Source organism: Melanaphis sacchari, unplaced genomic scaffold, assembly GCF_002803265.2.
Source record: "Melanaphis sacchari strain LSU unplaced genomic scaffold, SCAv2.0 Contig132_pilon_pilon, whole genome shotgun sequence".
NCBI classification, from domain to species: domain Eukaryota; kingdom Metazoa; phylum Arthropoda; class Insecta; order Hemiptera; family Aphididae; genus Melanaphis; species Melanaphis sacchari.
The window spans coordinates 1456411-1479881 of NW_020270545.1; the positions used below are offsets into that span (position 1 = coordinate 1456411).

At 27.2% G+C, this 23471-nt stretch overlaps 4 protein-coding genes across 7 annotated transcripts; all 4 read left to right on the top strand.

Moving 5' to 3' along the window:
• The first annotated feature begins 141 nt into the window (after positions 1 to 141).
• On the top strand, positions 142 to 9637 carry LOC112591358 (papilin-like). Of its 3 annotated transcripts, XM_025335152.1 has the most exons (3): positions 279 to 363; positions 6109 to 6163; positions 8550 to 9637. In XM_025335152.1, exons 2-3 carry the CDS (start codon positions 6134 to 6136, stop codon positions 9228 to 9230), a joined length of 711 nt encoding a protein of 236 aa, XP_025190937.1. In that variant the 5' UTR covers positions 279 to 363; positions 6109 to 6133; the 3' UTR covers positions 9231 to 9637. The 3 variants fall into 3 exon arrangements, with proteins under 3 accessions (XP_025190936.1, XP_025190938.1, XP_025190937.1); XM_025335151.1 differs by lacking the exon at positions 6109 to 6163 and having other exon boundaries at positions 142 to 363; XM_025335153.1 differs by lacking the exons at positions 6109 to 6163; positions 8550 to 9637 and adding an exon at positions 3923 to 5491 and having other exon boundaries at positions 142 to 363.
• A 614-nt stretch (positions 9638 to 10251) lies between these two features.
• On the top strand, positions 10252 to 12222 carry LOC112591385 (FAD-linked sulfhydryl oxidase ALR-like). Its single transcript, XM_025335193.1, has 3 exons — positions 10252 to 10285; positions 11764 to 11911; positions 12060 to 12222. Exons 1-3 carry the CDS (start codon positions 10252 to 10254, stop codon positions 12220 to 12222), a joined length of 345 nt encoding a protein of 114 aa, XP_025190978.1.
• A 4813-nt stretch (positions 12223 to 17035) lies between these two features.
• Positions 17036 to 18172, top strand: LOC112591375. Its single transcript, XM_025335182.1, has 2 exons — positions 17036 to 17170; positions 17655 to 18172. The coding sequence occupies exons 1-2, from the start codon at positions 17102 to 17104 to the stop codon at positions 18003 to 18005; spliced, it is 420 nt and encodes a 139-aa protein (XP_025190967.1). The 5' UTR covers positions 17036 to 17101; the 3' UTR covers positions 18006 to 18172.
• Positions 18173 to 20366: 2194 nt separating this feature from the next.
• Positions 20367 to 22069, top strand: LOC112591362. 2 transcript variants are annotated; one of them, XM_025335160.1, is made up of 3 exons: positions 20367 to 20506; positions 20988 to 21611; positions 21696 to 22069. In XM_025335160.1, exons 1-2 carry the CDS (start codon positions 20441 to 20443, stop codon positions 21564 to 21566), a joined length of 645 nt encoding a protein of 214 aa, XP_025190945.1. In that variant the 5' UTR covers positions 20367 to 20440; the 3' UTR covers positions 21567 to 21611; positions 21696 to 22069. The 2 variants fall into 2 exon arrangements, with proteins under 2 accessions (XP_025190945.1, XP_025190944.1); XM_025335159.1 differs by having other exon boundaries at positions 20988 to 22069.
• The last annotated feature ends 1402 nt before the right edge of the window (positions 22070 to 23471 follow it).

Consider the following 23471-nt stretch of genomic DNA (forward strand, 5'->3'; position numbering starts at 1 on the left):
ACAAGGACACATGTAAAATGCTGCATATTATTAATTATAACACGTCAATTGAACAAATGGTATTTTCCAAACATCGCGATTGTTCATTAATACAGTGTATTATTATGTGTACCTTAGTACTTTACATATGTTTAGTGGTATTATAACAAGTCAAATGACAATAACAATCCAATATTTATTGTCACCTAGTGCGTAACAACTAAACTTGCTATTATAGTTACAACACATTTTCTTTAGTGACAGTCTGTACTTTATCGTGACTTAATTCTTAAAATATCAAAAAAATCACAAGTTCAGATGTATTATCCTGCTGGTTCTAATCGATCTGTAATGATCATCTTGTTGGTGGCGTACATCGTACAAGTATGTATTATTTGTATTTATAACATTATTTATTAGATTTAAAACTTAATTTAAATAAAAAATTAGTTCAACGACACAAAAGTATTAATTGATCGATATTATTATCTCTTAAGCTTTTACGAGTATAAACAACTTATCTATAATTTTAAGATGTTAGAAAATTTGCAAATAAATACATTTTTAAAAAGTATAACTACATTAATTCTTGATAATGTTGAAATCCTATAAATAATCAAATTATAGATTTTATTAATATTGAATTAGTAATTATTTTGTCAATAGCTTTTTTTAATCTTAAAAAAAAAATAATTAAATACTTAATTTTATAGCACTTATTATAAGCCCGACGTTATGGTTATAATTTATTATTCCCGACTTATTAACTTTCATACTCATTGTAAGTTTTCAACTTCAGTAAACATAAATTTCTTCTTCGAGAAAACATTATTGACGTAGAATCTCGTACAAAAGTTATATGATATGGCCATTAAAATAAATTAATGCAATAGTAAAATGTAAGTGTTTATTTTCGTATCTTACAGCATAAAATAGTATACATATTAATTTTAATCACAAAGATAATATGATGTGAGAGTTGTCTATTATTTGAGTTATGGTTGTATATTTTTCTGAAATTGAAGTTTTTTCAAAATTAATATATTATATATATTATCTTGACTTAAATAATTTTAATATACTTTGGATGTTTAATAATTCATTTCCATTGGTTTGTCTGGCTTACCAAAATTAATTAGTTCTAATCAGTTCCAATTATCATTACATCTTATATATTATAATTATCGATTTCAAGAATACCATTGTTTTATAAATTAAATCCTATTAACTAAATACAATTTTAAATATTATAATATTTAGAAAAATGTTCTATTATGTTATTCAGTGATTGATTTTTTTTGGAGAAAAATAAGTTTAATTCTACATATGGTCCTAGTAAAAACATAACCAACAAATCTCTTTTATAAGTACATGAATGTCCATATCATTTATAATACGTTTATTGTTAAAAATCAAAACATGTTTTGTGATTAATGATTGAAATGAATGAAAGTAGAATTATGTATTTATTTAGTTCTATTTTATATATTATGTATTTATGTTCAACGAAATAATTATCATCGTTGTAACTTATGAGTTAAAAGAAAAATTACAATTATTTATTTAAACAAGACTTAAATAAATTATTTGTTTAATATTTTATTTAAACCTCAGACTTTACTAAATTTAATGAGCTTTAAATTCATAATTTTGTATTATATCCGTTTTAATTATAAGCTGTTTATGTAATAACGAAAAATTAAAAACTTAACACGTATCACTAATAATATATTACATAGGACATAGGTACCTAATATATATTATCTTGAATCGCTTAAAAATGCAAAAAAAAATTACTAAATTTATTAGTGATATACCCCTTAATACTATCTAATTGTTTATTGTCGATTATTGATATCGTTTTTTTATTACTATTAATCAAACGACAAACTATGATTTAACAACCATTCTCTATTATTTTTTTGTATTTATTTTCTATATCGAAATTGGCTTAGCTACGCTAAAAAAAGCCACGATGTAATCTATTTCAAATAGAATCCTACAAAGTGCATAAAAATAATATAATTATATTATTCATATGATATTATTCTGAAGTATAAATTATTATGTTCAAGTCATAAGTAGTAAGTAGTAAGTAAAAACATAAAAGTTAGGTTGTCGAATTTATTCAAACTGTATTTAGTATAGCACTCTATCTGTAGCTACTAACTATAAGACAATATTGTTGTCACCACTAGATAGAGCTTGAGTTCAAGCTCTGTGGTTTTTTTTAATTTATGGAATAGATTTACAGCGTTCAACGGGTGCAAAAATAAATTCAAAAATGTTTGTACAAATATTACCATTTGGATAACACATAATAACAGTTCAAAATTTAATAAAAAAACATTCGATTAATAATAGAAGATTTGCTTTTCCTCTCAGTTCTATCGTTTTTAATGAAATTTGTAAACTGTTTATTGGTGTAGTAAAATCGATTGCAATAATTTATTTTATATGATAATATACTATGCTATAATAAACTATAGTCTATAAGTGATTGAAGTGGTCACTGGTAAAGATTTCCTTCCACTTTTTTTTGTTGAAATTTTCATATTCCATCCCATTCATTTTAATCAAAAAAAAAAAAAAAAAAACAAATCCCTTTTCTTTTAAAAAATAGATACAAATGAATAAAAATAAATTAAATTGTAGTTATAATCATATGAATAATGCACATATTGAAATGAACACTTTTGTTGGCACATTACATTTATAGTTAAAAATACAAATATACTTTAGTTCGAGTAAAAATTAATTGAAAATAATAAAATTTCGAGCACATAAATATGATCTCACAAGTTTTCAGTGTTTTTCTTTCCGTATAAAAATACTTTTGGAAAATTATTCCAGCTTTTCCACGATTTTAATTAACAAATTTTAATTGACTCATTCTTACATGTACTCAAAAAGTCAAAACCCAAAAGTTAAAATTACATTATAATAATATAATGTTCACGTCTCGTATGTTTCGTAAAGCATATATTTGCTAATGGTCTATAACCCAAAAATCTAACGATGCGCAACTGTCTTACAAAAAAGGTCAAAATCAACAATAGCGATGCTCAAATGACAACTGGTGCTTATTTTTATTTCACATCTAACTGTATTTATTATAAAATCAAAAATAGTTAATTAACTCATTAATTGTTATTAATAAATTTATTATTTATTGTGTTTTATATAAAAATATTTTGTGATAAAAATTTAATATAGGTAATTTTATTTTTTAATATAGTAAGATATTTCTAAAAGATTAAAAATCGATTTTGTTTTACTAGCATTTATGTATTTTTAATTGCGTAATGCTGAACATTATTTACAGTTGATTAAACCCACGTTTTGTTTCTACTTTCTTACAAATATATCTTTTGCAAAAACTAAGAAGCAATTGTTTATTTTTTGAATTTATCTCCCTATAACGTTGTTTCAAACTTGTATTGTTATTATAATATTATAATGAATGTGAAATATTTTATTTCACGGACATGAAACCACAGTTCACACACACACACACACACACACACACATACGCATATACTTACAAGTGATTTGTAGCTACAATATTCGCTGCTCGTTTGTTTTATAAAAGACAATTCGACCACTGATGATTAGCTTTGACTTTATGTTCGTATAATATAATGATAACCAAATATCGATTTACGTTTAATTAACAATAAATTCGTATATTATTATACGGCGGTTATTTTTTTTTTTATTTTTTTTTTATGTATTTAAACTGAACTCGCGTTCTGTGGTGTGACTGCGGACCTGACGTTTTCTCGCAGTCTTACCGTTTTAGCTGAGTACCGACAACGCAGATTCGACAAAAATTATTGCCATTATACATTATTATTATTATTATTAATATTATTGTATAAGACGTGTTCGCGATGCCGTGCGCGTTCTGTGGCGTTTAGTTTTATTTGTCTGTTTTATCAAGGTCGTCAGTGCAACGCCGGTGGGCAAACAGGAATTCCTCGGGACGCAACCGATCCCGCCGCCGCCGGCCATCAATTCGTCCACGTCGCCCGTCCAGTTTCTAGACGCCGCGCGCCGAGCGGCCGCATCGCTGTTGCGGGACACGGCGCGCGTGTCGGACAAAGTGCTGTGGAGCACCGGCAAGATGCTGCTGTCCGCGGGCGAGACGGTCAACTACGTGTGGGACGCGACCCTGCAAGCGTCCGTCCGGCTGCTGAGGGCCGGCGCCGCGGCGTGCAGCTCGATCGCCGGACGGCTGGCCCACGTCCCGGTGATCGGGTTCGGCGCGACCGGCGTCAACGAGGCGGTCAGCGTCGCGGTGGACGCGGCCGCCAAGAACGCGGCCCACGACACGCTGGTCCGGAGTCAGGCGTTGGCCACGCTCAACGCCAAGCTGAACGAGAGCGGCGCGCGTCTGCGGCCGGCCGTCGGCCCGGCGGCCACGGCCACTGATCCGCGACGTCCGGCCGCGTTCTTTCCGCGCGATTAGCGCCACCGACGCGGACCAAACGCACGTCTCAACACATAGTCAATAGCAATAGCGTCCTGCGAACGCGTACGCTGCTGCACACGCGCATGCGTCACGGATGCTGTAGACGTCAGTCGGCCGCTGACTTCCTCGTGCACGACACATCCACCCGACTCCGGAGCTCGACTTGGAAGACAAAATTATAGGACGATGTCCTGACGAAATAATATTACTGTTGTTGTCATCGCGAGATCGAGTTCGTCCGCACGTTTGCCAGCCTTGTAATACCGCCTTTGTCTGTTGTAATAATATTAATGTTTTTCACAATAATGCGATTCTTCGACAGAGTTTTAACAAAACGGTTTTATTAAAATGTCAATATTATTAAATACCTTCATTTGTCTGATCACACAAACTAATATCGACGGAAGAGATATTTTGAAATTCTTTTGAGAAACTACGAAAGAAGTGTCGTTTTCCTGCATTCCTGTATTATTAGATAGCCAAAACAATGCACCGCCCAAAACGCTTCACTCGAAAACAGAAAGAGGGATTTTGACACGCTTAAATATTCGAAAAATTAAATTTGGATACTCGGTCTCCTCACCCACTTCCACCTCTACACCACTAAAAAACAAATTTTATCACTACAAAGCTATTACGTTTCGATTTCAAATCGTCACTTTTATTTTGAAATTAATTTACATCCACCTATACGCGATAACGTTAGTCCCTTTGCTCTTTTTTCAATAATTTAATTTATAACCGAATAATATTAAGTATACAATTATACATTTTTATTGTTTTAAATAAAGACCATTGAGAAAGCACGGATATTTTTATCGTCTTTAAATTGTGTTTACGACCAGCAATAATAAATAAGCGTGTATCCAATATAAACAGAGTAGACGTTTAATAAAAAAATACCCATACACGAATATAAATTGTCCTTAGCTTACAAATCACAACTTATACTACAATAGTATGATGTTTTGCCGTGTCACATCTACAGTTTGAAAATTTACCCAAGTATTAATTATAATATGTATTAAAATTTATATGGATCGCATCGTATAATGGAAATAATTACTTAACTTTTACTGTTTCTACATTCTATGCGTATAAAACATATTATTAGCGTTATAAACAATAGTTCTTATCAGATCTATTAACGCCAACACCAATATTTTCGAATAACATCTAATACACATTACATACATTTTTTGTAAATTTTAAATTAGACTAGTGAAATAACAAAAATAATATAATTATGATCAAAATTATAATTCATTGCCAAATTAAATTATTATATTATATACTAACATTTTATTGTTAATCCTTGGATGTTTAAACTTTATATAATAAGCTATTGAATATATTATTGAATTTATAATTTGTTCAATAAAATCTAATGCCTAGTGAATATACTGTATAATAGTTACCTAATAAAATAGTACAGAGGTTTTTTTAAATGTACTCCGTGGAGCCTTTGAGTTCTGTGAGAGCATCTGAATATCCATGGACACATCCGAATTCAATATTATTTCCTTGTTGCACTAATGAGTATAAATAATATTAGTTATTATTGTTATTATTATTATTATTATTATTATTATTATTATTATTATTACTATTTTTATTATTTCCTGATTTTTAAAGGCCCTTACATATTATTTTAGAAACCTGAGAGCTGTGTGAACAAAAATGTTTGAGAACCACTGCAATAGTACATTAGTAGGTATATTGTATTATATTTTACAACAGAGAAAAGTAAGGTATTATATTATAATGTACGAAATAATAGTGTATATTATTTTTATTATATGATAATAGTAGTTCTGTATACATTACTAATAATTAATTACTAATCATATAATATTAAAACACATGTTTAATCTTTAATCATATTAGTTATACTTCTACTAATATAAGACACACTCAAATACTTGTATAATTGTACATTTGTATATTATTGGACTTGTATAAAATAATATTTTATTATACTAACTAAAAATTAAATAAACTATTATGTATGACATTTTATTAATAAAAAAATAAAGAGCTGTGTGTTATATCCTTGTGTAGTTAAATAAAAAACAGTACATTGTATCTATAAAAAAGTTATGTGTTCTGTATTATTCTATGTTTAATATCTCTTAGCTAGTTATAATGGCGCAACAAAAATTTATCGATTAAGTTTACCTATTTGATTTCAACGAAATTAGGTTCGCCGATAATTTTGGTTTAGACACTCAATAGTCGCGTTATATCAATTTAAAATCTAAATTCTATTAATAAATGTAAAGCAAAAGACCACAGAAGTGCTAGTTCAATCGTATTCAAAGACGAGAAAGTATATTTACACATGTGTAGACATTATAAATTAAAGCATATGAGTCATGATATGACTATTTGGAATAAGTTTACGGAAAAAAGAATAAGAAATGAGACCACAATGTCGACAAATTAATTTGAAGATCTACGATGCAACCAACATTTTGTAGATGGTAGAGATAAATAGGAGACAGAATTGTTTAATAACAGTACGTATATGGTCATTTTACTATATAAGAATAGGTACTGAATAAAGTTTTCATTCAAAAATATAAAAATAAATTTTCAAATATTTTAATTGTACCATAAACGTATTGTTTTAAACGGGACAGTTCTGTTTTCAGTCCTCTGTTCCGTTATTCCCAAAGGAATCTCTGAGAAACAAAATTCAAATTATATGAATACTATTTAATAGCAATCACTTTAAATAATATAGAACAATATCTGTGAAATATAACTCCAATGCAAATCAATTAAAATATTTTTAGATATTTTTAGAATTTTTTTATTAAAATATGAAATTAAGCCACGATCAAAGTAATTTCCTTTTTTAAAAATATATTATATTATATTTCAGTTATTGTAATTAAAATGGGTATATTTTATTATTATGCTTGAATATTAAAATTCCTTATCCGTGATCTAAATTATTATTTGGGTGCTGATTCTAAATTAGTAAATATTTGATATTAGTTTCATCTGATTTCAATTTTAATAACTAATTGATTTTTAAATATTGTATTTTTTTTTAATTTAATTTTTTTTTTTATATATATTATATACAATATCGATTTAATTATTTTTTCAATTTTAATTAAATTTAAAATATTATTCAATTTTTTATTTAAAACATTTTCGTGATTTTAGTTTACCACTTAAAGCGTCAATGCTCACAATTATTTAAAATCGATTTCAAATCTTCAACTAAAAACAAAATAAAATATTACAACTAATCATAGATACGACTATATTTAACAACTTAAATTATAAAATGTCTTTATGTTTTTGATTAACATGATAAATTAAGAACACTAAGTAAAAACTCCATCTTTAAAAAAGAAAAAAAAAGAAATCCGAAATATTATATAGAATAATAAATTTGAAGAAAACCTAGTACAATAAATACATAAATACATAATTGTCTAAATGAATATTATCAATAATTATAATTAATTTTCTTGATGCAAATTCTAAGAATACAATCATCGGGACGTTAGATTCTTGATTTTTAAATATATTTACAATTCATTACTTATAAAAACAATTTATTTTTTAACGATTTGATAAATGAATAATTCATAAGAAAAACCCAATACTATAAATGTGAATAAGTAGTTGGTTTATAAATTGTGATTACTTAGTACTTTTCATGTATCGTTATAGTATTAATTCTAGATATTACATAATATCTGATTTTGTTGAAAATGATTTCTTTAACTTTTCGAACTTTAAATTGGCTCGTTATAGAACTTTTAAAAATGTAATTTCAAATTTAAAGTTTATAAAAGTATCGAAGCACTATATTCTAGAGATAAATAAATAACGATTGTTCGTCATACACCGCAACGATAATAAATAATAACCTACAGGGTATCGTACTCGATCGATTCAATCTGTTTAAAATATATATTATATATATATAAAATGTTTGAAAACAAATTTTCTTTCGAAGTCACCGAGGTGTCCGAAAGTTTGCAATTCGATAGAGCTCGAAAACCGACCCCTAGTCTCGTTTACACCGGGACGGTGCTTTTCCGAAAAGTATAATTTTACTTCTACGTTGCAGGTTGATCGTTGTTCGGCGGACGACCCTGCGCCACCGGCCGCGGACGCGACCTCCGTTGCCGCCGACACGACCTCCGACGCGACGACCACCGACGCGACCACCGACGCGACCACCGACGCGACCACCGACGCGACCACCGATGCGACCACCGACGCGACCACCGCTGCCGCCACCGACGACAGTCCGTCGACTTTGTGCAAGTGCAAAACGGAACTATACAAATCCATAACGGACTTTGGCAAGGGCGCCGGAATGATGCTGAAGGCGATAGGTCACGTCACGATGGCCGTGATGAACGTGTTGTTTGGTTCGTACGACGGCGTCGTCTCCACGACTGCGGCCACTGGCGAGACGATGGCGGCCGGGATAAGTTCGGTGAACAACGCGGCCGGCAGCGTGGTGCTGGTGCGTGACATTACTTCCGGCGCGGCCACGCTCGCCACCGGTCTGGCCACCACGTACCGCCAGAACGCGGAACACAACATCAAAAATCGGCAGCAGATGCTGAACGCGATTGGCTCGCACCTGGACAACTACCATCCGGAGTCCGAGTCGTTCCTGATGCCGCCCGCCGCCAACGAAACCGCGTCGGACGACAAAACGACCGACACGACCGCCACCGACACGACTGCCACCGACACGACCGCCACCGCCGCCGCCGCAGCCGCAGCCGCAGCGTAGCGGCCGCGCAGTACTGCACAATTCTAATATAATAACCGATTGGTCACTTTTTCGCGTGTACTACATCCATTTTTTGACAAAAATCTAACATTATTTCAATCCGATTTCGCAACAACACTATCCACACGATAATATACGCACATGGGTGCTGAAATTGTAAAGAATATTACATAAATTCAGATAATTTCTAGTTACGCTGTACGAAAGTGACACAAAAGATAAAGTCCAAACGATTTCAACGGTCAAAAAAGAATTTGCTGGGAAAACAATCACGCGCCGCCAGATTTTGGTTATTTTTATTTTTCATGTGAAACAGAAAAGATTTATCCCGAACAGATTTTTTTATTGATTTTGAACATCGCCGAAATAATACATTTAAAATTCATCAAAAATTTTAATTTATAAATGTTAATTATAGCCATAATTAAAATATGATTTGTTTTTTTTTTTTATTCGGAGAACAATTTGATTTGAGTACAGTCTTCATCTTACAAAAATAAAAATTTGTCATAATGTACAGTTTTTAAGACGGAGACAAAAATAAAATTTCCACGTATCCTTGACTTATTTTGAAATTTTGACTTTGAATAATTTGAGATTGATCTTAGATGAATCAGGAGCTCTTCTTTCACCAATATCCTATTCATCAGTTTGCCTTCCATTTTGATAGGTTCGTTTATTCATCCGTATTTTAATTTTTTTCAATAATAAAATGTTATTGATAATACAATGATTACTATCATAATTCATAAACTAATTCAAATTCAAGTGTTCCTAACCATGTTTCACTTTTTATTTATATTTGTCCAAACTTTATATTATATTATTATTAAAGTATAGTTAAATGGTAGTTTTTTGGTTTTAAGGAACATTTATACTAAAATCAGTAATCATAAAATTATGAGTACTAAGATAACAAAAAAAAAGTAGAATTAATGTACAAATTATGTTTGTTGCCTATAGTAATGCATGTGTTTATAATATTAAACTATTCAAAAATTTTAAAAATTTACAAAATTAAATGGAAAACTGTCCATTGGATAAAGCGAAATTAGGTAAGTAAAATAATTACGTTACGATTTATTTAAGTTGTACTAATAAGTTATTATGTAATATACTTATATACAAGGACGGATCACTGTGCTTGCCACCACTAACTGTTTCATGTTAGGAAATTAATTAAAACTCAAATACAATATGTATCTAGATACGCCAAAAACAATATCAAAATAATTTAAGAGCTAAAGCGCTAACTATAAACATCTTAAAATGTTATTTTGAAGACAATTTGGTTGACCCTTTCTCCATAAGCAACGAGTCAATCTTACCTTTATCTAATCGTATTTAATGTATTATTATACTATTTAGTATAAGCAATTAAAAAGTATGGCTAAGGTCTTTAAAACGTTCAAAATAAGTATAATCCAAAAAAGCAAGAAATGTATACTTTAAATATAGGTAAAATGTATTTGATGCTCATTATTTTAAATAAAATATTTACAAAATAATAATATGAAAATAATTATTATTTAAATGATAATATTGTATATAGTAAATTAATAATAAAATATGTTATTTTGAAAAGTTAGATAAACAAAGGCATTAAAAATAACTGTCTTAAGTCTCCACATCGTACTATATATATATAATGAAAAAAAATTGTGGGTGCGGAGTATGCTCGATAATCTCTTGAAAGTTAATTTCCTACATTTATTGCGTACAATTTACACAAAACAATGTTATTTTTGGGTTATAGTGAAATTATGCATATTTTTATATCGTTGTTGTCATCATATTTATCCAACGCCTCATTCGAGAATAACTTAGATGCATCAAAAAAATATAAAATATTTTCATAATTTTTCAGATTATTATTATTATCACTCAATTATGAATTTATAAAATATAGTAATGATATTTTGTGAAAAACTAGGTATGCTAAGTACAATTTTTAATTTAGTTTCCAAGTAAGTATTATGCAACATATACATAGATCACTCATAATATTTTGCTTAGTACCTTTATAAAAAAAATATATGAAAAACCTAGAAATCCTCAGCTTTTGTAAAATTCTCTAATGACAATTATAATAATTAACCAGAAATAAAACATTTAAATACAAATAGAAGATCCTTTTTTAAGATATTGTTTTTAGAACATATGTTTTAACTTTTAAAGTTTTAAATCATTTTTGTATAATAGTAGTATAATTTATTTTCAACATGTTTTTAAGTTTAATGAAAATATAATACTACATTTAGCTTATAATACTTACATTAATTTTATCATATTATGATAAATGTTAAAAGATAACAAATAATAAATTACACACGAAGATTGTGTCTTCTTTATACTTATATAAAATAAAAATATGGTACAAGTTTTATTTTATCAATTTAAACTCCACGCATTTTGTTTCAACTAATTTAATTTTTAAAAGTGGTTTTTACTCAACATTAGCCTAGCTTGGAACATCGTGAAATACAAAACTCGTAGACTTATAACCTGTACTTAATATATTCTATACCTATAGGATATCATACGTGGAGTTTGCTTCACACAATTGTGGCATATTATCCAGATGAACCTTCTCCCCAACAACGGAAAGATATAGATAATTTTTTTACACTAATCGGCCGTCTTTATCCTTGTGAAACATGCGCACGGGATTTCACTAAGCTGTAAGTATTTAATTACGTATATTTGATTTGTATTTTAAGTACAAGTATAGTTTTATAAGCATATTTAATGTTAACTGCTATAATTCAAAACAATTATCTATGAACGTGTTCTAACCTCTGAATGCGCAATTATGCTTTTTTTCAATAGTTTAATCAGTCGACCACCAGAAATTGACTCTCAACAATCATTATCTGATTGGCTATGTCAGATACATAATCACGTTAATCAAAAACTTGGTAAGCCAATATTTGATTGTAACAGAGTAAACGAAAGATGGAGGGACGGATGGAAGGATGGAAGCTGTGATTAAAAAAAAAATGTACACATTAATATTATACTACTATCACCAGCTGTTAGGTACGCATATTATATAAATTACAAATAACGTAATATTATTAAATTACGAATAATGATCAGTATTTTAAACTAAATAGATAATGTAAAATATTCTAGTTTAAAACAAACAAGTAAATTAATTATAAGCCTATAACTATCGTAATAGACGTACAATAAGAAATGTAAAAAACATGAATTATAGAACTTATGATATTAAACGATAATATCAAGGTATATTTTAAACGCAACATTTTGACATTACCTAAATATTACATCATTGTTATAGGGATTCAGTTAAAATGAAAATTAGATAGAATAAACTAACACTTTTTAAAAATCTGAATTCATTTATTGCTAGGAATTACATAAAAAACCTCAAATTAGATTTATTAAAAAGATAGATCCTTGAAAAAGTACATATTTTGGGAAAATTAAATTTTGTTATGATTAAAAAAAAAAAAAGTCAAAATAATTAACTATAACATAATCCTAATGTTATATTATATTACTACTCACTTATAGCTAAGCAAATTTATGAGCAGAAGCACTGGGTGAGTATTTTGAAAATTTGATCTATATAATATAACCATTTTTGGTAAAAATGTTAATTTGGATTAAATCACAAAACACCATCATATCATAACATGAGCTACATAAAATCCATGGTATATAATTCTATAATTATGAATTTATATAAGTATAATAGATTAAATTTAAAAAATGTTTGTTTAAAACAAAAAATTACAGCCCTGTTTACAGGGAATATAAAAATTGAACAAACAATTTAATATTTGTTAATTGTTTGTTGCCAAACTGTAATCAAAAACTAAAAAACAATATCCAAAATGGTAATGATAACTCATAAGTCATAAGTGCATTAAAAGTATAAATCAAAAAATATAATGAGTTAATATTAGACTCTAATAGATCAAATTAACATGGTGGGACGGATGGAAAGATGGAAGCCGTGATTAAAAGTTTTATATTATTTTTTACAGCATACGAGTTTAATCACTAATATAGTCAAACATTTAAAACTATGAACTACACCTTCATGTCTATTGGATGTGTTTATTTTCATAACTATGTGCTCTTTATAAGAAAACATTCGGTTAAAATCAATATTATAAATACACATTTGGCATACAAGAATTAAAGATAGAAAATATACAACTGACTACTGCCCAAAAACTAAATGGACAACAAGAATAGTCTAGAAAAATAATTCACGGACCATTCAATTAACAATGTTTTGAAGAATTAACGTTTTTTAATGTTTTAAAATGTGTTGTATTTTTAAAATTATTTTAAAAAAATAACTTAAATAATACATGTGAAAATAATTATTACTTACTTTTTTCATAGCTCTAGATTTAGTTGTTATTTTATATTTTTTCAATCTATTTTTCTTATAAAATCTTATTTTATTAAAAATGTCAGCTTTGGTTGGATAGAATATTAGAATATACCGATAAATTACAAACTGATTTGATGTGATTTGGAGTTGAAATTAATACCTATCAGGTTTGTATAAATGTGAAGGTAAAATATTATGTCTTATGTATAAATGAAAAATTATTTTTGTATTGTTTCACTAAGTATATATAATAATCAACTGGTCTTAAAAATCGTTTAATTTTAAATAACAACAAGATAGTAATATTTATTTTTTTTATAGTTGTTGATCATAAATATTTATTATACTTACTTATTTATTCAAAAAACTTTAACAGCATTAAACGTTTCAAGTATGGTATTGTAAAATATATAGTTCTTATTAATTGAGTTAAATAACTATACTAAACCACATAATACTATTTATAAAACATAAGCCTAAATTTAAAATATACCTAACAAAAAAATTTTTTTACTAAAATAGATAATAATCATTATTATTAATTTGCTATCATACTAATATGTAAATCGAAAAACAGAAACCAACTAAACCGTGAAAACGTAAAAGTATTCACTTGTTTTTTATAATTTGTTGATGAATTTTGATGAACAAATAGGTAGGTAATTTAAAAAAAAAAGTATTTTGTACAATTATTTTTACTAATTTAAATGAGTTAGCAAAAAATATTAAATGAGTAACTTGATAATTTAATACAAATATTTTCTTATAAAAAAATATTATAATCAACTATTTTTTTCAACAAAAAGATTTGATTCATTTTTTTTATTTCTCGCCTGTGTTCCTATAATGCCTATAACTAACCTACGACCATAACTCAAATTGTTTTATTTTTTATAAACTCGAGGTTTGTGATTTTAATTGGAAGTGGTAATTATTGGTAATTATCGATTTAGCAATATTAATTATTAGCAGTTTCTATTGTTGAAACTTGAAACAATAAACCATAATTTCAATAATTAACAAAAATATATTATATTAAATGTATAAAAAGTACAAACAATAATTTAAAAATTGTTTTTATAAGCAGCTATTGTTTATCAAAACAATAATCAATTTCAAATAAAAATTATTAAAAATCACTGTAATTATTGAAGAACGGTTTAAAAAGCAGTACATTATTAATGAGAGTATATTACTACAGTTTTGAGTTTTTGAAGAATAAGTACCACCTTATAAATATTTTTTATAACAAAAAATAACTGAAAACAATAATTATATTTCCTTAGTACTGCTATACTTCAAAACTCGTTAAAATCACTCTTTGACATCTTGAAATGCTTCAAAGTAAGTATCCTTCCAAAAATGCCAGTTTAATACAATATCATATATTATACTCGTATATTATATAGGTACGTGTATCATAAAAATATATCAAGAACTACAAGTACAAAATCTAAGGATGTTTTTGATTTTATATATACAATAATAAATGTTTGAAAAAAATTACTTGTTAATTTGAAACATTATAAAACATTCAATGTATACTAGTAATACATTAATTAGGTTTAAAATTGTATTAGTTTGTTACATTAATTCATTAAAAAATATTAAAGAATACTAAAATAGGTATTAATAGATACTTACATACATGTTATTTGTTAATAACTACGACATCAATATTGTTTACCTTTAAATCAATAAACAATATATATAAACAATTTACATATGATTAACTTAAGTTCGTAAGTAGCATTTATCAGCAAAATTAATTAAAAAAGCATATTAATTTAAATGTTTGATGATCGCAGTAAAAAAACTTTTCTCAATATTTTATAAACATATTACTATGATCAATAAATTAATAATTAAGCACATATTATTAATATAGTATTAATTATTCATTAAATTTTCTAAAATCTAAGAATTTATATGCAAGATGTGTAAAAAATAACTTAATAAACAAAAATAGTAAAATCTATCGACTATCACTTTTTAAATTCTGAACATTACGATGAATATAATTATTTTTACAAGGATATGTATTTTTTATTTTTTATCAGTCATCACTTTTTAGCGCAGTAATCATACTTCAATTTTCACTTTGAGGGTGGTATTTGGTAACAACATGAATTAATTTAGTACTTTTAGTAAGTTAAAATTTTCATTGCTTTTAAAAATAATAAGAAAAACAACAAAAAAAATAAATAAGTAATAAAAAACTGGTATTTTACGTAAAAACAGTTTTTAACAAAATCAATTATCTGCTTTTTTTTGTTGTAATTTAAAAATAAATAATCCTCGGTACTTGAAATGTTCACCAAATTTCTATATTAAAATTGAAAATTTTATATACGTGATGATAAAACTATTAAAATATTTTTACTCGTCTTAAGCTATCAGGCGTTTGTAAATTTTCTTTTTTCATTTTTTTTTTTCCATTAATGTTTCACTTGATCAATTCACTTATATTTCAGCAATTTAAAAATATATAATGTTGTTTTGTTAATGTTTCAATTTCAATTTTTTACAATATTTATTAAAATCAAGAAAATTTACTAAATTATTTTGTAGTTTGAAATATCAAATTTTTAAAATGAATGCTTGAAATGTATTTAATTCAAGGTTCTACGAAAATTTAAAAAAATATATGAACATAATTTTATTTCATTTTACATTTAAAGTTAAAATTTGGATGAAATTAGATACTCAAAGAAAGAATAATGATTTTTAGTAATTTTGTTGAAATTCAAAAATATTATTTATGAGCACTTGAAATAGTTGAAACTTTTACGTATATTACTATATTTTATATTTACAATAATATTTTTAAAATATTCAGTTTCTTTTTATGCTATTACTTATTTATATTGCGAACCTATTCACGCCGTTCTATAGTAAATCGGTATCGACTTAAAGTTAATAACAATAATATATTATATAAATATACATATTATAATAATTAAATACTATATAGTCAAACCATCTTTGCTCAGAACTGTTTTTTTTTCACGAAATAATGATTTATCATTGAATTCAAATTTAATACATAATTACAATTGCTCAATGGCTCAGTACACTGTAGACTTACTGTACAGAAAAACGATAATCTAATTTACCACTTTTTTCGAAAGCTATCGCTACGTAAACCATACGTATTTGTGTGACCAAAATGTATATGTGACATTGTAAACATAAAATGATGTATATTAGAACAGTTGATGTACAAGTGTTTGTTTTTGAGACGGTCGGAAATGTAAATTGTAAACCCAATTAAACTGCTTAATTGATTATTTATCGTTATAAAATAAGTAGATACGACATTTAATAAGCTTCAGTAAACACATATGTATATTTTAATTGATTATATACATATTTGTAAACATATATCCATTTCTCCGATCACAGAATAAAAGCGGCCACTCTGAATATTCCGATCAAAGTTTTGTGTTGAATTTCACTTGACCAAATTAAGTTTTAATATCAAACAATTTATAAAATGGCTTGTCTAAATCAGTTTTATACTAAACAAATTTTAATTTTTGTTTTGGTTGGTTATTTATTCCAAGTATGTAATTTGTTTTTATTTATAGTTATACATACTTGCAAAATATTTAGATGTATCCATAAAAATAATACTATATTTTCATAATTATTGTGATCCAGTATTTTTTGCTTTTTTAAATTTGCTAGATGTTTTTAAACGTTTATTTTACAAATACATTTTATAGCAAATCAACAAACAAGTGAAGATGCACACTTATTTTTATAAAAATAAAGCCAGTTAGGTTTAAAATTTCGAAAACCTAAATCAGCGTAGCTACATTAACTTGGACGCGAAATACTATGTAACAATCTAAACGCTTATTTTTACCTTATTCTAAGGTCACGGACCTCTAAAAATAACAAGATAACATACGATATTTAGTTTGAAATTTACAGGAAAGCTAAAATAAGATAATATGTATTTTTTCCAAAAGTGTCATTTTTATTAACTTTACCTATAACAATTGGGATTTAGTTTAAATGTCTTGATATTTGTACACACCCAGGTCAGCAATGGTCGCGCGGCATCCGATCAGCTACTCGATCAACAACTTGATCAGCAACTCGATCAGCAACTCGATCAGCTGCAGACAGTTTCAGTGGATGTTCCTAACGCGAAAAATATTTTTCGCGATTGGGCTAACAAGGCAAAGTTGATGGCAAAACGTTTTGTCTCAGCGTACATGGATTCGACGGATCCGAATTTCGAAAAGAACGCGAAAGAGTTCTTAAATAAAATTAACGAAACAGCCGTAAATTTTGGCACCAAAACCGCAAAAAGAATAGAAAAAATCTTGGAGGACGGCAATCGCAATTGGTCGAAGCTAATGAACAGAATTTTCAAACCTCTTGATTAGTTACTGATACAACTGGTTATAAAATCACGAACTATGTACTTTAATGACAAATCAAAACAATAATAGTTAAAAAAAATAAATTGTAGTAATAAGGACGAACATAGCTTGTCCTTAAATTTTCTCACATCATATTATGTAATATTGTGCTGCTAATTAATTTGTCTAAAACATGATTTAATATATTAATTTTTATTATATTATAATACAATAATAATAATGATAATATACTCGCACAAATTGTCAATTTATTTTCAAAACCTGAACTTTATTGATAACTGATTGCTTAATCTAAGTACAAAATACCTATATTATATTTTGTATGTTTTTATTTATGATTGTTTTTATAAACTTTCAAGTGCATCGACTAGATAAAATAAATTATTTAATGTCAACGAGTTATTTTTAAAAGTAACCGGAATACGATATAAATGAAAAAAAAATTATATTAATTATCACTGGTAAGCTCATGAATTTCAAAGAAATGAATTTTGATTTTATGGATGACATGATTTGGTTGTTTCTTAATATGCAATCGCTTTTCAAATTAAATAGTTGTGTGCAAATTGCGTACGAATTACAAGTTATTTGACTTTTTCTTCTAAAATGAATACAAATAATATAAATAATGTTTACAATAAAATTAGTATTTTTATGATTATAATATTTAATATACTTTAAATTCTTGAAAATATCGAAATTGCTACACATATAAATTTAAATATGCCTAGTACTTATAAGTATTTAAGTTTAATTTTTAATTTTACAATAAAAACTTATTAAAAAGTGACCATAAAAATATTACATTATATTAAGCCCAGTAAAAAAATTATGTGGGTAAACTACAATTAAACAATAACATCTAATCAAAAAATGTTAGACATAAAATACAGAAATAGAAAAAATAGTTTGAATTTTATAATCATAACACAAGATAAAAGTATTTAATATAAATTAATTTTAAAACCACAAATTAAAAAATGATTATTGGATGAACTTGATTAAATCTACTCGTAACATGCTGATATTTATTTAGTCTAAGTTATTTTTATGGTTTTTAATATTGATATATTTATTACGATAAAAACTATTGAAAAAATTAAATAATGTTCAATTTAAAAATTTAAATCGATAGTTGTATAACATAGACCTTGATGAGAACATTTATACCCGAAAAATAATCAAAAATAAAAAGTCGATAAAACTAATTATCATAGTAAATCTGTACAGAATACATAGACTATAGATTCGTTGTAAATTAATTAAACTAAGCATAAGTTTTAGTTATTTTATTATTTACATTATTTAAGTTCATTAATATTTATTTAATTCTAAAAAAACGGATATTAATGAGCTTGTTTACTATAGAATTTTATAATTTTTTAATTTATAAACGTAGTTTTTAATAGTATTTATAAAATATTATAATAAAGATGTAGAATATCAAAATCTATTAAATATTAGATTGTATAGCTAAGTAAAAAATAAATGTAAATTATATGAAAATAATATAGTAATATTTTTTGACCACAAGCCAGTGATTTTATATATAAATAATTATAAAACAAAAGTATTGTATAATTAATATTGGTTTTGTTAAAATGTTTTCAATTTCTCAATACCTATTGTTTATCGAGTTTCACTTAAATAATATAACAATAAAAATACCAAAAAATTATCATTTGCTTAATATAGATACTAGCTAGTAGCTAGGTATATAAAGTACTTCCTTCTAATTAAAACCATTTTGGTAAACAAAACACCAGTAAAATATTTTCAATTTCGTTTGAAATCTGAAACATTAATCCCGAAATCGAAATACCCATTTAAATACAGTTATTATTAGATGCATACGTAAAATAATTATAAATACTTATAATAAAAAATAAATATACCTTTAATTAGATACGAATTAAATTAGGTAGAAAAATATAAGTTATAGTTCAAGCGGAGCGAGAAAAATGTTTTTGGACTATTCCTGGATCTCTCCATTAAATATATCTACGTGGATATGGCGTATACCCACGGCTTATTTTAGCAATATATCACTGGTTATATTGAAGGCATATGTAAATTAAAATCTGTAAAATAAGTTATTACAAGAAATTAATTATTTTATCACATTGGTAGGCGACATATTAAAAAAACATAAATGCGTAGGATAATGGGTTATATATCCATATTTATTTTGGAGACAGATTAAAGTGTAAATTGTGGTTGCAATTAAATAACTTAATTGATAATTTAATAATGTACTGAGTGTAACGTTTATTGCACTTCTGTAAATAACACATGTATATTATTTAATTACTAATTGAATATTTATTCCATCGTTTTGATCACCGAATAAAAGCGACCATTTTTAGTCTTTCAGCGTTACTTCCATATTACAAGTGACTTAGTCTAATTCAATTTTGATATAAAACACAATTTACAAAATGATTTGTCTCCCTCGAAAAACTAAAAGTGTGATAATTTACTTGTTAGTTGGTTGTTTATTCCAGGTATGCATATTTACGTTTTTTGTCTTAAGCAATAATGAATATACTTAAAATATCAATGTTTATTTATGCATTTAATTAGAAGTAATTTATGTTGGTACATCAAAACAAGAAAGTTCAAGATAATTTTTTTTTATGATTTAAGGTTTATTATTAAATATATTTCAAAAAATTTTTGTTTTATACTAGCGTTTTGAGATTATTTGATCTAAAATTAGTTTAATACCAATTGAAAACTTCATAAAAATTAATATTTGCAGATCTTTAAAGAACATAAAAATATAAAACCATAACCTAACCTAGCCGTAGAAATTAAGAAAATTCGTTTTTATTAATTTAAATTAATTTTATTATTACAATTAATTTCAAAATTGTTATCATGATAAAAAACTCCCAAAAATCTGAAATTTAATTACTTCCCCATATATGCACTTCTAAAGTTACGTTATCTAACGAGGTTCTTATTTTTTTCCCCCACACATAGATGGGCACCATCCACGCAACGCCTTTGCCTCAGTCTGATACCGTGACACCCAGTGACACGAACTCAAACCCGACAGACCAGACGGATTCAATAAGCGATAATGTGGAAAAGCCACCTATCAATGGAGTAGAGAACGTCGGCGATGTGTTCAAGTCACTGATCAAGAATACTGGCTTGACGGTATCGGACTTAAGGGACGAAACCGGTCAATCGTTGAAGGATATTGCCCATGCCGGTGGCCGGGCCACGCTCGCCCTTGGATACCTGTGCAATCAGCTTTTTAATGGCATCAGCGCCACCGTGGCCACCGGTAGCGGTTACCTGGCCAGCGGCGTCAGGAACATCGACGACGTTGTTGGCGATTTGCCAGTCGTGGGCTTGGTAACGGGCACCCTCGACTCCGTCTCAACGCAGTTGGCCAACACCATTGGCGAGATATCCACCAACGGCCGGAAGAGCCGGCAAAAAATGTTCGAGAGCTTACGCGAAAAACTGAATCGGAGCAGTGGCCGTTTGCCGACGACAAACAATACTGGTAGTACAGCAAGCACCAACAGCGGCAACGAGATTGCGCAGTGATGACGACGATTTAAGCATAATTTGTCGTTAAAGTGTTAAAAAAATGTATGTTTTTAAATCAAAAAAAAAAAAGAAAGAAAAACCCAAAACACGATTCTTGTAACTTTGTTGTTCTGAACATATTTTCAGATATCATAATAGCTGTTTGAGTGTATATTACAATAATAAATTATAACATAATTGAGCCAGTCGAATCGTAGAGACCATTGGCGGTTGTTACTCGCCTTTGTATTATCTACCTACCCAATAAACGTACGCAATTATTACCGTGACCTTCTCACCATATATTTCAGGTAATCTTAACCCTCGGGTTGGATCTTCACACCACCTAAAAACCTATGTACTTATAACTACTTTCTACTTGTTAAATATATATTTCTAAATCGAAAATTTGAATACTCTTAAAATAAATTTTCGTATTAAGTAAAAGTGATCTGAAGTTTGATTATTTTGTAGTATTTGAAAATATTGTACATCCGTTATTTGCTCATCAATAAAAATAATGTTCATAGAATAATTTGATTAACATATTTTTTGTTTCTTAGAGATTCAGGTACAAATACTAAATAGTACTAAAATGAAAATTACGTTTTCATAATGTTAAATAAGTTATGTGAACAATATGGCCAAAAACCGTATTTCAAGTACTGGTTTTGTATATAACTTGCTTTATCGAGTAAAACAACCAATATCCAACGAGTAATATATTATATTACAAACATGCACTTGTGGATATTAAATTTTAAGAATTAAAATAAAAAAAATATCAGGTACGTGAACAAGTTTGAGTTTTTTAGTGGATCTCTCGAAATATTTTCTAAATTAAAAAATTATTATCAATCTTTTCTTGTTCATATTTTATTTTTATACCTGCCTAAATTATTTCGTTTATGTTATGTCTGATGCATTTGTGATATGGCACAGTTATCTGTCATTCGTCAGATATTAAACATTAATAGTTACTTATTAGATTGTATTATTTATTAATCATTTAGGTTTTATAAAAATATTAGTAATTATTTTATTTCAATTAAGTACATCGATTTGATTTTATTAAACATTCACTCAGAATTCAAACGAGGAAGACCTAACAAATTTTAAAAAAAACTCAACTTATTTGAATTTTTTCGTCGTCCTAGGTAATTTTAAAATCAAGGCAATTTTCAACGAGGTCTGATCAGACTTAACAAATTAATTATAACAAAAAAGATACTGGTTTGTTATAATCCCACCATCTATATAACAATAAACTCATCGTATAAATATAAAATAATGAATTTATTTATTGATATTTATTAATCTAATAATTCGATGATATAATATGAAAAAAAATTTTAAAAAATGATAATATTAAAAATATATAAATAATGTACCTACATAAAAATATTTAAGATTTCTGTTATTCCCAAAATTTTACCACATCTTTTAAAATGGTGTCAAACAGATCTCTATTATTCATTTTTGATAGCCATATAAATTCCACCATGTAAGAGTCTAAAAAATGTTTGTCTATTCCTTTACGTTTTTTGTTGCCCCATTTAGCCGATTGACGATTATTAGGTACTTAATAGTAATGGACGTATTTTCCGTCAAATTATTTTATAATATCGGTAATATTGAACCAACTTTGGCGTCTATTTCAATAAATAAATATTATTATATTATTGATTATTAGGAACCTAATAGTAATGCTATGTAATATGTATCTTTCATTGAATTATTCTATATTTATAAGATGTGTTTGTTGTTATATGGATGGCGGTGCTATAACAAACCTGAATGGCGGGGCCATAAAGTTTTCACTCGCCGCGACAGGGCTATAACAAACCAGTACCACAAAAATATCCTCAAAGTAATTTAACAAATACTTGCTCTGTCCATCAGAAACATGTAATCATGTTTAAA